This window comes from Anabrus simplex, chromosome 1, assembly GCF_040414725.1.
Source record: "Anabrus simplex isolate iqAnaSimp1 chromosome 1, ASM4041472v1, whole genome shotgun sequence".
In the NCBI taxonomy this organism is placed as follows: Eukaryota; Metazoa; Arthropoda; class Insecta; order Orthoptera; family Tettigoniidae; genus Anabrus; species Anabrus simplex.
Genome location: NC_090265.1, coordinates 416830911 through 416844992, shown reverse-complemented (window position 1 = coordinate 416844992; position 14082 = coordinate 416830911). Strand labels below are relative to the sequence as shown.

The following is a 14082-nucleotide window of genomic DNA, read 5'->3' as shown; positions in this document are numbered from 1 at the left end:
AATAAGGAAATGAATCGTAATACTCATGGACATACCTTGTTCTTTTTCACATAGTTGAAACATGGCGTGAAAACTCAAGCTAATACTCTTCAAAAATATTGATACGTAATTTAAAATGCTCACTGCTCCTCGACACATCGCTATTACAATACCAGCAGCTTCCTTTCATCATAAACTATTCAACCAGGTCGCCCGTTTAACCAGGATTCAAATATCCAAGGCACTGCACCACATATTACATCAGGCAACTAACAATGCGAAACGTTAGCACAACAATAAGCCGTGCCGGAGAACAAAAGGCAGATAAGAATAAGGATAGATGAGACTGAGCACAGCCTCCATGGACCAATCAAAGCCAAGACAGATCCAAAGAATACAATAGGTACGCCCATGCGCAAATATGAAACCAACATGGCAGGTACTCAAGCTGAGCATCAGCCATGAATAATAAATAAAATATATAGCTCTGTGCTGAGAACCAAACAAGGCACAGAATTTGAAAGACAAATACAACAGGTCGATCGACATATCACCCTTTCCTCCCCCACACATTCGAACTCACATGCATACCACATTCACGCACACACAATGAGGGTATCGGGAAAATAAAACACGAACGGCCGTTCAGATTTCGTAGTCAAATACAAACCATAAATTATGACTCCACGGTCATTATCAGTGGGTCTCACGTACTCAAATGTTTGCGTGCGGCGTGCAATTACACATAAGGTCAGAATTGGACATTACTTTATTCACATCACTGGCATGTTGCGCCTTGTACAACCTAGATTGGTATCTCCTGCGGTCGAGACAAGGGGCACATCATGAGGATCACGCAGTATTAAAGCACGCAGTGCACCAAATCATAACCAGAGAGAGACTTATTTAATTATAACAACAAGACCACAAACACATTCATTCAAAGCACATCGTACGACGGAGCGGAAGGATGTATGCCATCGACCGTAACATACGGGAATAACTCGTCACCAAATTTAAATATAAACCAACTATCACGTACCTGTGATTATCAATGGTAAAATTGAATAGCAGTTAGCGTGAAAGGTCCAGGCTTGAACACATTGAATGAATATTTGAGGGGTGTAGATGCAAAACTCACATTCTCCACTTTTCCAAACTTTTGGAAAAAGGCAAAAAACTGTTTAATGTTGAAGGCCATGGTATAGTACTTTAATTTTTTTTTTGTTACATGTTTGTTTCAATATGAACTGTTTGCCCACACTGCAAAGCTTTGTTTAAAGAGGGCTCTTTTGTAATTTTAAAGTAAAATTCAGACAATGTGAGTTTTGAACAAAACTGTGGTCAACTGTGAGTTTTGCAACAAACTTTTATGGATAATGTTAGTTATGAAGCAAAACGGTTTAACATTGAAAACGAACCAAGTAAAATATCGTGGGTTGGTATGCTGTTATAGGTTGTGTTAGCAAAATAGAAACAAAAAGCATTAAGAAATGAACAAATTTTAATATCTAAAATGTTAGAAACTTTAGTAGACTACAGGTTTTACACATTAATGACACTGACTTCTTCAGTCGGCTCACAAACAGGTTCCTCTTCTTCAGTGTCATCAGCTCCATCAATAATGTTTTTGTAAAATAGTAACTCCTCGTTATCTCTCCAGTGGTCTCCGTAATGTTTCGTCAACAAGTTGTTGACATCAACCTTCTTGGTTTCTTTTGTTGTGTTTGACGCAGGAATAACATTAGGACTCATGTTAGAAAGCAGTTTCCCTGGCTTGGTTAGAGATTTGGACACTCCAAGGTCTGAGTTGTATGTGTACTCTCCCCTAACACGTACGTCCTTCGCTTTAGTTCTTGTCAGAACAATCCTCCTGCAGGCCCCAAGTTGAAAGTGAAATTGCGCCGGTTTCTTCATAAATGTCTCTTTTTCTTTTTTCCAGTCAAACACTTGACAGTCAATGCCAACTTTAACTACTTTAGCATGTTCACTAATAATATCAATGTACTCTGATGGTTTGTAAATCACTTCTTTTTTCCTTATAGACTTTTCTATTACCCCAAACACTCGGTCTGGTGGCAGAAAACTGTGGCCTGTTATAGGAAAATAAAGTTCCACTGTTCTTACATTTTTCGGCGCAAGTTTGGAAAGCCAGTGGCAAGCCATGGCCAGGACAATAGAATTTTTGTTTTGGCCTCCACATCCGTCACACACTAATCGCACAGTAGTAATAGGGCTTTCCATTTCTGTTGCTATGAGTGTATCAAAAACCAAAGAAGCAATTTCGTTTGATCCTTTGCCAAACTCGTTTTCTGTCCAAATGTAGGCTGTCACATTTTCTGGAGTCAGTTGACTTTTTGAATCTCCTTTAACCACGGTGAAGTTATGAAGGTAAATTTGCCTACTGTAGTACGCGGCTTGATCAGGTACTTTTGGCAGGGGTAAGTTCTTTTGGCAATCATAACTAAAAGTCACAATTTTTGGGTCAGTGCATTTGAGTGATGTATAAAATGCCTTAGCACGTAACTTATGCACACGTTTTTCAGTGATAATCTGTTGCTTTTCCTCACCTGGACCTGCATGTTTTAATCGTTCATCTAACTGTAGGCAAGTAGAGCAAACGTCCACCCTTGGTGAGCCAAAGCCAAGATTGTATGTTTTGTTAAAAATAGATCTAAAGTACCACTGTGTTACTTTCAAACCACTCTGACCTTCTGTGAGTGAACGGTTATACATTTTCCACATTTTTTTAATGTTCAACTCAGCAGAAAGGTATTTCCTGCCCGTGTGTTTGGCACAGTAGTGAGGCTCTGAACATTTGAATTTATTTATAAAATTCATTACATTCTCTTTCTTCGGCAAATTTTTAGTAGAAACCCTGTCACCTCCTCTGTTTTCTTTGCTAAGCTGCCCGGTTTCTCGGAAACGATTCAAAACACCATTTATTCAAAATCGTGAAACATTGAGAACACGTATGAATGTGTTAAGACATACAGGAACCATGGATTTGTCTTTCGAGCCTATGAAGTATTTGGTCCTCACGGGTTGTCTTTTGTAGCGTCCAGAAGTTGGTCTTCTTCTTTTAACTTCCACTGATGAGGTAAACTTCAGAATAAAGTCATCTTGGTACACTTTATCTTTTTGGGAGTAGAAGTTTTGATGAAACCGTCGAATGTCTTGTAAAGGAACTGTTGTGCACTCAAATTTTCCCCCATTGTGGTTACAAGTTGGGAATCCCGGCAAACCTTTCGCTGAATGCCTAAAAAAGAAAAATATTATTAGCATTTTCATATTCAAAAGCTGACAATGTTTTTCTTGGTTCTGGTTTATTAAAAAGGTATACAAGGCCACAAATCTAACCTCGCTACAGCTACAAAACTAACCTTGCTAATTGGGATTTCTTTCGTGTCCACTTCTCAGGAGTCTTTTTCTTCTTCCTTGTATGACCAGTTGATGGCTGAACTACTTCTTCCATTGTGCAGTAAATTAGTTCATGAACTAGTAAGAACCAATGAGCCGTAAGATTAATTAATTAAAAACTTGCTGCGTAAACTGAGAGGTTAATGCTAAGAGTGAGGTGAACAAAACATCAACAGAGTGAAGACAATCCCATGATGCCCTGGGCGCACCACACGCTCTCTGATTGGTTGGAATGGAGAGTGTGAATTTTGCTGCAAAACATCTGTTGGATAATGTGACTTATGTTTCAAAACTCCATTTTCAGTATTTTGTTTCAGTCTTATAACGTGCGTTTTGGTTCAAACTACCATCACAGTTCGATGCGCCTTTACAAGACGAACATGGTGATATGCATAACTCAATACCTTAAAAAATTGGAGAATGTGAGTTTTGCATCTACACCCCTCATTTAAGGCATAAAAATGCCACACCAAACATAGCGGCAGCCATTGTTAGTATCCGCCACACATAGAACAGCAGAAGAACTCCACAGAGTAAAAAATTATCGCTCGGCAAAACGAACGACCTCACAGATAAAAACATAGTGTGTGCTGCTTCCTACTGGACGTCATTAGACTGACACACAAAACTGAAGGAAGCTATTTACATAATTAAATGTCAAATCGTGGAAAATGCGATAAGCATGGTTCAACACCCTGAGGCTTCTTTTGGTTTTGAAAGCAAATCAAATTTCTCTCTTCCACTGACTTGCTAGGCCTAACGTTTCAGAGGATTTTCTGTCAGGGGTTGTCTCCCTTAGCCTTTGGCAGTTCCCTGCGACAATGCAAGGCAATAGGTGATGAGTTTATGTGTCATTTCCTACACAAAGGTCTCATCTAACCTTCTAAGGGAAAACTCCTCCACCTGTAACTGTTGGTTTTCCTCTAGTTTGTCAGGTTTGGTATCGGCCGCCCAACCCTCGGCCAGACAGTTCCAGATAGTATCGTCTATACAAGTATAAAGTCGAGAATATTCCACCTTACATAAAAACAGCTTCATGGTCCGTATCGCACTTCAATAGATTCACAATTAAGTATTTATTTATTTTCCACCTAGTCGATACAATGATTGCTTAAGGCAATTTTTAATGGTCAAAAGTGGTACATGTTTCGTATATTATCAACATCTTCAGCCACATAACACTGTTTAGATGAAAAATATAAAAAAAATATAAAAATTGACAAAGTAATGCTTTAAGGACACTTCCATGACGTCATCACAGGTGGTTATATATTCAAATCAAGATTTCTTACGCAAAATAATGTAGGCTGAACGTAAGCAGTATGTCCACAATAAATAAATAAATAAATGATAACTGAAAATAAAATAAAACATGTTCTCTTGACTCTCTAATAATAGTTGTTAGATATTGTTAATCTGCCATAACTGAAGAAAATATTGAATATGAGAGTTTGTTGATTAATCAAACAGTATTCAGTTCACATACGAGTAATTTATGCTTTACTTACCACTACCGATCACTTAAGTAGAAGGTCCATTGTACGTCCCAAAAATTTGGATACATACAGTACTGTACCTATGGGAAAATTCACCCTGCGAGGAATTTACATATTGTACATAGTTTTATTTCAGAAGAATGTCAACAAAGAGAGACATTCTGTACCATTATGATAGCTATAGAATATGTTGTGTATTTAATACTCGTATAAACCGATTATCGTAAGTACAGCATTGTAAACAGGGTACTTCAACAAATTCCTGCAAGACTCGCTTCTTCAAGGATTACTGAATTTGGGAAGATGGGTCTTGTAGATGGTCATAAGTAAGTACACTGAATAACAGTTTATAATAAATACTGTCACTTTATTACAGGGAAATTATACAATTATGTCAACCAAATTGTTATTTTCTCAAAATAAATTTTACATAATGATCATAAAGAATTCAATCTAAGACTTCCAAGCGCCTGTTTCTTCATCATACACACCTGTTTCCTGATAATGTCATGGGATGTAAAATGAAGCTCAGAGACCTGAAAGTGGTAAAAAATAAAATAAAATGGAGATAATCTACATACTTCTTTTCCAATACGAATAGATACAAATATAACATGTATGTAACTCTTTCTTGACCATCAGGACTTAACTAAGCTGTGGTCTATAGCTGACTATGGATAAAGTGTAACCAATTCTAAATTTTTTATTAGCTTCCGTGAGAGTATAAAGAATCATATGAAATTATATTTTGGAAACAAGCATATTTTGGAATATATTTCTATTACTGGACAGGACTTAGAAATGGTGAATATTTATGATATTATGAATTATAAGTGGAACAAGTCCTGGTGGGCAGCTAGTGACACTAGTGTCAAATTCAATGTATTAGTGTTATTGAAGGGCAGTAATAATTATGCACGTTGTGCTAGTTGCAATTTGTGTGCAATATTGAAAATGTTTAGGCCCAAGACAAGAGGATTAACTGAAGCTATCTGAGTAGGTGAAGGTAATGTAATGGATTTAGAAGACCGTGACGATGAAGAAACAGCTGATAATTTTACCAGAGTATTTGATACAGAATTGTAGGCTGCTGACTGCAAGTATTTTTTTATTTCTCCATCAATAGCCTAATATTTTTGCTGTAATACAAATATACAATAATACTGGAACAGACTTTTGCTCGGGTGTAGTTTTCATTAATTTTGTGTTAATCTCATATGTTACAGAACAGCTACTAGTATTTGTCTGTTTATTTAATTACTTTCCCTATTATTTAGGTTAATAGGCAAATACACAGTGGTGTCTGAATGGTCCTATTCCTGAGTAGGCCTACTCTTCAGTTTTGGTGTTGGCCTAATCATCATAAAATATTACAGCTACTGGAATAGTTAGAAGGCTATTATAAACAGAATACCGTATTTGTTTAATTTTTAGGTATTCATCCCGATAATGGCGATGACTAGGCCTAATCATCATAAAATATTGCAGCTACTAGAATTGTTTGAAGGCTATACCTGATAATGGTGATGGCTATGAACATGATGATTAACTGTGCAATGATTTTGAAACAAATGCTGTAATGACAAGAAAAACTGCTTTACCCGGTCCCATGAAATAGACTTAAGTTAGCATGACAGGGCACATATTTTGACATGTATTTCAACTTTTTATACTTCTCAGCTATAAATATGCCCTGCGACATATAAGTAGACAAAAGTTAGCATGACAGGGCACATATTTTAACAGGTATTTCAACTTTTTTAACTTTTTTGCTGTAAATGTGCCCTGTGACATGAAGTAGACAAAAGTTAGCATGACAGGGCACATATTTTAACAGGTATTTCAATTTTTTTTACTTTTTTGCTATAAATATGCCCTGTGACATGAAGTAGACAAATGCTAGCATGACAGGGAACATATTTTGACAGGTATTTCAACTTTTTATACTTCTCAGCTATAAATATGCCCTGTGACATGAAGTAGACAAAACTTAGCATGACAGGGCACATATTTTGACAGGTATTTCAACTTTTTATACTTCTCAGCTATAAATATGCCCTGCGACATGAAGTAGACAAAAGTTAGCATGACAGGGCACATATTTTAACAGGTATTTCAACTTTTTATACTTCTCAGCTATAAATATGCCCTGCGACATGAAGTAGACAAAACTTAGCATGTCAGGGCACATATTTTGACAGGTACCCGGTATTTCAACTCTTTATACTTCTCAGCTATAAATATGCCCTGCGACATGAAGTAGACAAAAGTTAGCATGACAGGGCACATATTTTGACAGGTATTTCAACTTTTTATACTTCTCAGCTATAAATATGCCCTGCGACATGAAGTAGAGAAAAGTTAGCATGACAGGGCACATATTTTAACAGGTATTTCAACTTTTTTTAACTTTTTTGCTATAAATATGCCCTGTGACATGAAGTAGACAAATGTTAGCATGACAGGGAACATATTTTGACAGGTATTTCAACTTTTTATACTTCTCAGCTATAAATATGCCCTGCGACATGAAGTAGACAAAAGTTAGCATGACAGGGCACATATTTTAACAGGTATTTCAACTTTTTATACTTCTCAGCTATAAATATGCCCTGCGACATGAAGTAGACAAAACTTAGCATGTCAGGGCACATATTTTGACAGGTACCCGGTATTTCAACTCTTTATACTTCTCAGCTATAAATATGCCCTGCGACATGAAGTAGACAAAAGTTAGCATGACAGGGCACATATTTTGACAGATATTTCAACTTTTTATACTTCTCAGCTATAAATATGCCCTGCGACATGAAGTAGAGAAAAGTCAGCATGACAGGGCACATATTTTAACAGGTATTTCAACTTTTTTTTTTAACTTTTTTGCTATAAATATGCCCTGTGACATGAAGTAGACAAATGTTAGCATGACAGGGAACATATTTTGACAGGTATTTCAACTTTTTATACTTCTCAGCTATAAATATGCCCTGCAACATGAAGTAGACAAAAGTTAGCATGACAGGGCACATATTTTAACAGGTATTTCAACTTTTTTAACTTTTTTGCTGTAAATATGCCCTGTGACATGAAGTAGACAAAATTTAGCACGACAGGGCACATATTGCAACAGGTATTTCAACTTCTTGTATTTTTCAGTTATAAATGTTTGGTAATTCATTATTTTATAGTTAATTTATAGTCACCACAATGAATATTTGTTTCCTTATTTGAATAACTAATGTAAATCACATCTCAACATGCGCTTCTAAGTTTTAGTCAATACTGGGTTATGAAGAGCATTGACTGCCCAACAGGACTCATGACTCCACTGCTTTTTTTGTTACCATATATTCTTTTCTTTCTGTAAATTACTTAGAGTGTATTAACATTACAGTTAACAATATTCAACATTGGTCAAGAAAGGCTTAGTTGAGTTTCCAATATATATAAAGCCATACTGAAGGCCAAGTTTTTCTTTAAACGAAGGTCCATTGAGTTTGTTATGTACCGGTATCAATTTTGTACACATCATAGGCCTATATGTAAGGGGGTATTGGAAAATTATATGGATTTGTATTAAGTTAATATCCTGATGAACAATTACTGCAAAATAGGGACAGTGAAAGGTCTTTCAGAACAAGAAATAAGAGAAAATTGAGTACTCTTCCATCAAAATAAGCTCATGTGACATCAGAAAAAAATCCATATTGTCACTTGAAGTTCAATAAAGCACAGTAAATGAAATACTTGTAGTGGTACAGGTAGATATTATTTTATTATGAAATCACCAAATTTTGTACATCCCACAGGGGCCTAATTAACTACATGAACTACCGGTATTACATTCTTCGAAGGGTCAATGATAATCACACTCTAATAGGTCATAATGTAAAATAGGCCTACCATAACCTATCAGAATCCAAGTTAGCAATACCGTAAGTTTATTAGGTTTGTTTCATAATGGTACACTTGTTGCTAGCCTTATGGCCATGCTTATCTTATGTAACCAGAAACAAGGCTAACACATTTGGGTAAATTAAATTTGTTTTATAATGATCACTTTTCTAACTAGTGGTTACGATTACAGTAGGCTAAATCTACAGATATGAGGGATAGGTCAACAAAATAATATGATTTTATAATAGCTTTAGAAGTACCGGTACTGTACTTAAATATTTTTTCAGGAATCTGGCGAATAAAGATTTAGGTAAGAACTCAGAATATTAAACTAAGATGTTCTCTACTGGTAGTTGTTTTAAGGTTAGAGGGCAGAGAAAGTTATGATTTCCATCGTACATTTCTAAAGCATAGAAATATTACTCAACAAGTTGGTCCAATTTGTACAATGTTTCTTTAAACTTACCTTGCTGTATGAAGCTGGCGGAAAATCTCGTTTAATTGCACCTATCCACTTCTGTAGTAACTCTGGTTCCTTTGGGAAGTTGTAGACCGTTACTTTCTGCTCATTTCTGTAATTTCCATCACATCTGGACACCGAGCAGCAGTGTGGCATGCTTTAGTTGATTTATATTACGCAACTCGTTTACAGAATTGACAAAAAACGCAAATATCACTCATGTAAATGCAATGTAACTCAACACGACTTTCTCACCACCATTACATTCCGTACATACAGAAAACCCAAGATTCCTCGCGCACGGTGGTGATAGTGACACCACTTATGACGACGTCACTCATAGCTCGCCAGGCAATGCTGAGGCCTTCTCTATCGGTGGTCATGGCACAACTCACCAGCTTCAACTCTAGAGCACAGCCACAATATTATCATCATCATTTATCACTATTACAACCACAAGTGACCAATAAATAACAGACACTACTTTCAAAGCTTAATAACGTACAGAATAATCACCACGAAGCACGAACACAAAGAAATATTACAACTATTGACCAGTACAATCGCACTCCTTCATGACTTCCATGTGAAAATAAACTAAAATACCCAGTAAAAATATATAAGGACATCAGATTCTCAACAGCTTCATTATATCTACGTCAATGACACCTTCGAGCTGGCTTATTCAACGCGCCGATCTGAGGGAGCTGTCGCTAGACGACCTCTCAATTCTCCATATGAAATTAATTTCATTTTGGTCCGTATTGACGACTGATCACTATCAACAAGGATGGGAAGGTCTACCTATTTAATACCGTTATTTTGACATTATTATTTCTTACACATTGGGACTAGTTTCAACCCTATTGTATTGGAGTATGGGAGTCTGTAGGTCATGCCACACTGGATTGGACATATTACTATATTTAACGAACAAGAAACAAGTTACATTTTTTCACTGAATTTCTAATAGCTTTGCATTTTGTAATGAATGTGTCTACAGAAACAAGTTAAAAGATGTTAGTTTTATTGAAATCAGTGTACAAAGTGCCTTTCAACTCATCAACTATCTTAGCACGATCTTTCCCCATACAACAATCATAGTGGTGCATTACATTATAATTTTCCTGCCCTTTGATATTTGGAGACATATAAGACAGTGAACATAGTCATCAGCAGCTTCAAAAACAATACGTACCCGCTGCTATGACACAGTAATCATGATTGTTGTTTAAAAGTGCCTATCATCTACATCATCGGTCCCCACAACGGATTAAAAGAACATGGTTGAGTCATTTTTCCTTATCTTCCACTCATCCATCATAGGTAAGCATAAGTAAAATTCCAACTGAAAGTTGACTGTCGCAATGGTTTGCGTTACCCCTCCACTGACACATGAAGGGACGTGCCTTCACCTACCTCCTGTTCACGAGCATGCTCCTCTGCTCCAAAGAAAGGCTGTGGCTAAACAAGCGCTATATTCCTCTGTCTCACTTTCAGCTTAACTGGTAAGAAACTTTAGTTATCACCATTGCATTATTTACAGCATATAGGCCTATGCTGAGTGAAGCATATCAGTTTATCAGCTACTGGTTTAGGAGTTTTCGGAGTTTCATAGTTGCTAATGACATCTGAGTTGAATTCAGGGAATGGTGTCATATTGTATGAATTTCAGCCAATCACAATGGCTGTTGTTGCCAGTGGTACAGACAATGTCCCACAATTGATATCTATATATATAAAATAAGAGTTTTGTTTTTACATTGCTCAGAATTTGAAAAGAATGGTATTTCTGTATCGATCATGTCCACAGTAACAAGAAAATGCAATTTTTACTTTTCCGTAATTTCTGTCTGTCTGTCTGTCTGTATGTATGTACACGCATCACGAGAGAACAGCTGAAGAGAATTTAATAAAAATAGGTATGTAGAGTCAGTGGGTGAGCCGCTACAATGTAGGCTATAAATTATTTTATTCACGCTGAGTGAAATGGTAGTTTAGGAGAAGCCATAAAATTCAATTCTCAAATATTTATATTATTAGTGGTCATATCGATAAATATACATAACTAAAGTTATATAGAATTAAATTTCTAATCATTTACGTCTTATGCATTTTTACCGTACCGGCTATGATAACAGAGATATTCATGAATTTGGATTTTTGTTGCTAAGTCCATATCAACACCGAGCCCTGATAAACTGGGTAAACAGAATTTAATGAAAATCGGTATACAGAGTCAGGGAATAAGAAACTACAGTTTAAGCTATAAACAATGTTATTCACCCTGGGTGAAATAGTAGTTTAGGGGAAGGCACCTAAAATTTAATTTTTAAATACCTATGTTCTTGGTCCTATGGAAAAGTACTACATAACAAAAGTTATAGAGAATATAATTTCCGATCATTTATGTTTTATTAAGTTTTACCGTACCAACTATGATAAGCGTGGTATTTCAGAACCAGAAGACAATTAATAATGTGACAGCCTACAATATCGAAAGTGTGTAACATAGATCAACAATAACATTACACTGACCGTTGTTTGTTGTAATGTTCTTTGTCTCTTATGCTGACATTCAACTCCGATAGATGGGATTATTACTGCGTACCGAGTATAACAGCCTAACTGAATATTGGCGGGAAATAGCTGAGGAGTTAGATAACTTTCTTCTTTAGCATGCCAATCCTCTGGTTCATACATTTTCTGATACTACTGGTACGTAACACACTGGTTCATCATAGTATGCCAGCTATTCGATACCTATTCTGACGCGCTGTTTTGAATGAGCAGTGTGCGCACTTAAGTCAGAGGCTCACTTTGTAGTAGCAGCAGCAGCAGCAGCAGCAGCAGTAGTAGTAGTAGTAGTAGTAGTAGTAGTAGTAGTAGTAGTAGTAGTAGTAGTATGAACTTGTCTGGAATTACAATTTAGCCCTATTCCAAATTATAGTACAATTCACTAAATAACTCAAAATTCAACCTTGAAAAGAGCCGTTTCTTAGGAAAAGCTTCTTCCTCTTCACTTTCATTAAATCTACATTCATTTTATTCCAAATTAGCAGCAAAGATGTGGTTTCTTCTCTGGCTTATAAAAGTAAATATATTTCTGGGGGGAAGGGGTTGATGGGTACCTGGCCTTGGTAATGAACACATCACTCTCCTATAAGCATTACAAGGTAATAAGATTCATGCTGGGAAGGGCATGATTAAGTTTTGCCAAAGGTACTTGCAAAAGAGAAAATACAAATTCTTACCTTGAACAGAAAATAAAACAAAGCAAGAAGAAAGGGGCACATTTCTTCATCTTCCTCATTTAAGGAATCATCAGTATTGTTGTTGCTGCTCTTATTCAGAGATACACTGAACTTGGCAGCAAAATCTACTACACGTTCCACTGAAGGATGTTTCTCTCCATGAATTAAAGCAACTTGCAGGCACCGTATGAATGTTTTCAGAAAGGCTTCATGTTCTGCCTACACAGCACAAAAAGAATAACACAACAAAGAAATAATTAAAAGATCCCACATTCACACATCACCAAGTAAACATTCCAGCCTGAAATATTCTTAACAATAATCACTTTTCCATATCTGTACATATGACTAGAATAAAAATTTTGCAATGCATTTACATCAACTCACATATTCTCTAAACTGAAATCTCCAAAAATGACCACTCCAATTACAGTACTCAGAAAGAGATATGTTCTTATAACTGGCTTTAGATAATAACTTCTCTTAACAGCTGATTCAGAAAGTGATGGAACCAACCGGAGGGAAAAATATTTTGGATGTGGTGCTGATAAAACCAGATGAGCTCTATAGGGAAACTGAAGTAATAGATGGTATTAGTGATCATGAAGCTGTTTCTGTGGTAGTTAAAAATAAATGTGATAGAAAGGAAGGTCTTAAAAGTAGGACTGTTAGGCAGTACCATATGGCTGATAAAGCAGGTATGAGGCAGTTTCTAAAAAGTAACTATGATCGGTGGAAAACGGTAAATAAAAATGTAAACAGACTCTGGGATGGGTTTAAAGAAATTGTTGAGGAATGCGAAAACAGGTTTGTACCTTTAAGGGTGGTAAGAAATGGTAAAGACCCACCTTATTATAATAGAGAAATAAAGAGACTAAGAAGGGGGTGCAGACTGGAAAGAAATAGAAATGGCTGTGGAAATAAGGAGAAATTGAAGGAACTTACTAGAAAATTGAATCTAGCAAAGAAGGCAGCTAAGGATAACATGATGGCAAGCATAATTGGCAGTCATACAAATTTTAGTGAAAAATGGAAGGGTATGTATAGGTATTTTAAGGCAGAAACAGGTTCCAAGAAGGACATTCCAGGAATAATTAATGAACAAACGGAGTGTGTATGTGAGGATCTTCAAAAGGCAGAAGTATTCAGTCAGTAGTATGTAGAAAAGCGGCTGGAATTGATCAGATTTCTGGGGATATACTAAAGACAATGGGTTGGGATATAGTACCATATCTGAAGTACTTATTTGATTATTGTTTGGCCAAAGGAGCTATACCAGATGAATGGAGAGTTGCTATAGTAGCTATAGTAGCCCCTGTGTATAAAGGAAAGGGTGATAGACATAAAGCTGAAAATTACAGGCCAGTAAGTTTGACATGCATTGTATGTAAGCTTTGGGAAGACATTCTTTCTGATTATATTAGACATCTTTGTGAAATTAATAACTGGTTCGATAGAAGGCAATTCGGTTTTAGGAAAGGTTATTCCACTGAAGCTCAACTTGTAGGGTTCCAGCAAGATATAGCAGATATCTTGGATTCTGGAGGTCAAATGGACTGTATCGCGATTGACCTGT

General features: G+C 36.3%; 1 protein-coding gene across 2 annotated transcripts in view; it reads right to left on the bottom strand.

Annotated features, from left to right (window-relative positions):
• Cap-G (Chromosome associated protein G) overlaps positions 1-14082 on the bottom strand; it is a 312952-nt gene that overhangs the window by 278069 nt on the left and 20801 nt on the right. For both annotated transcript variants that reach the window (XM_067143890.2, XM_068224995.1), the window contains one exon: positions 12507-12725. In XM_067143890.2, coding sequence (XP_066999991.1) covers positions 12507-12725 — 219 coding nt within the window. The remainder of the gene's footprint in view (positions 1-12506; positions 12726-14082) is intronic.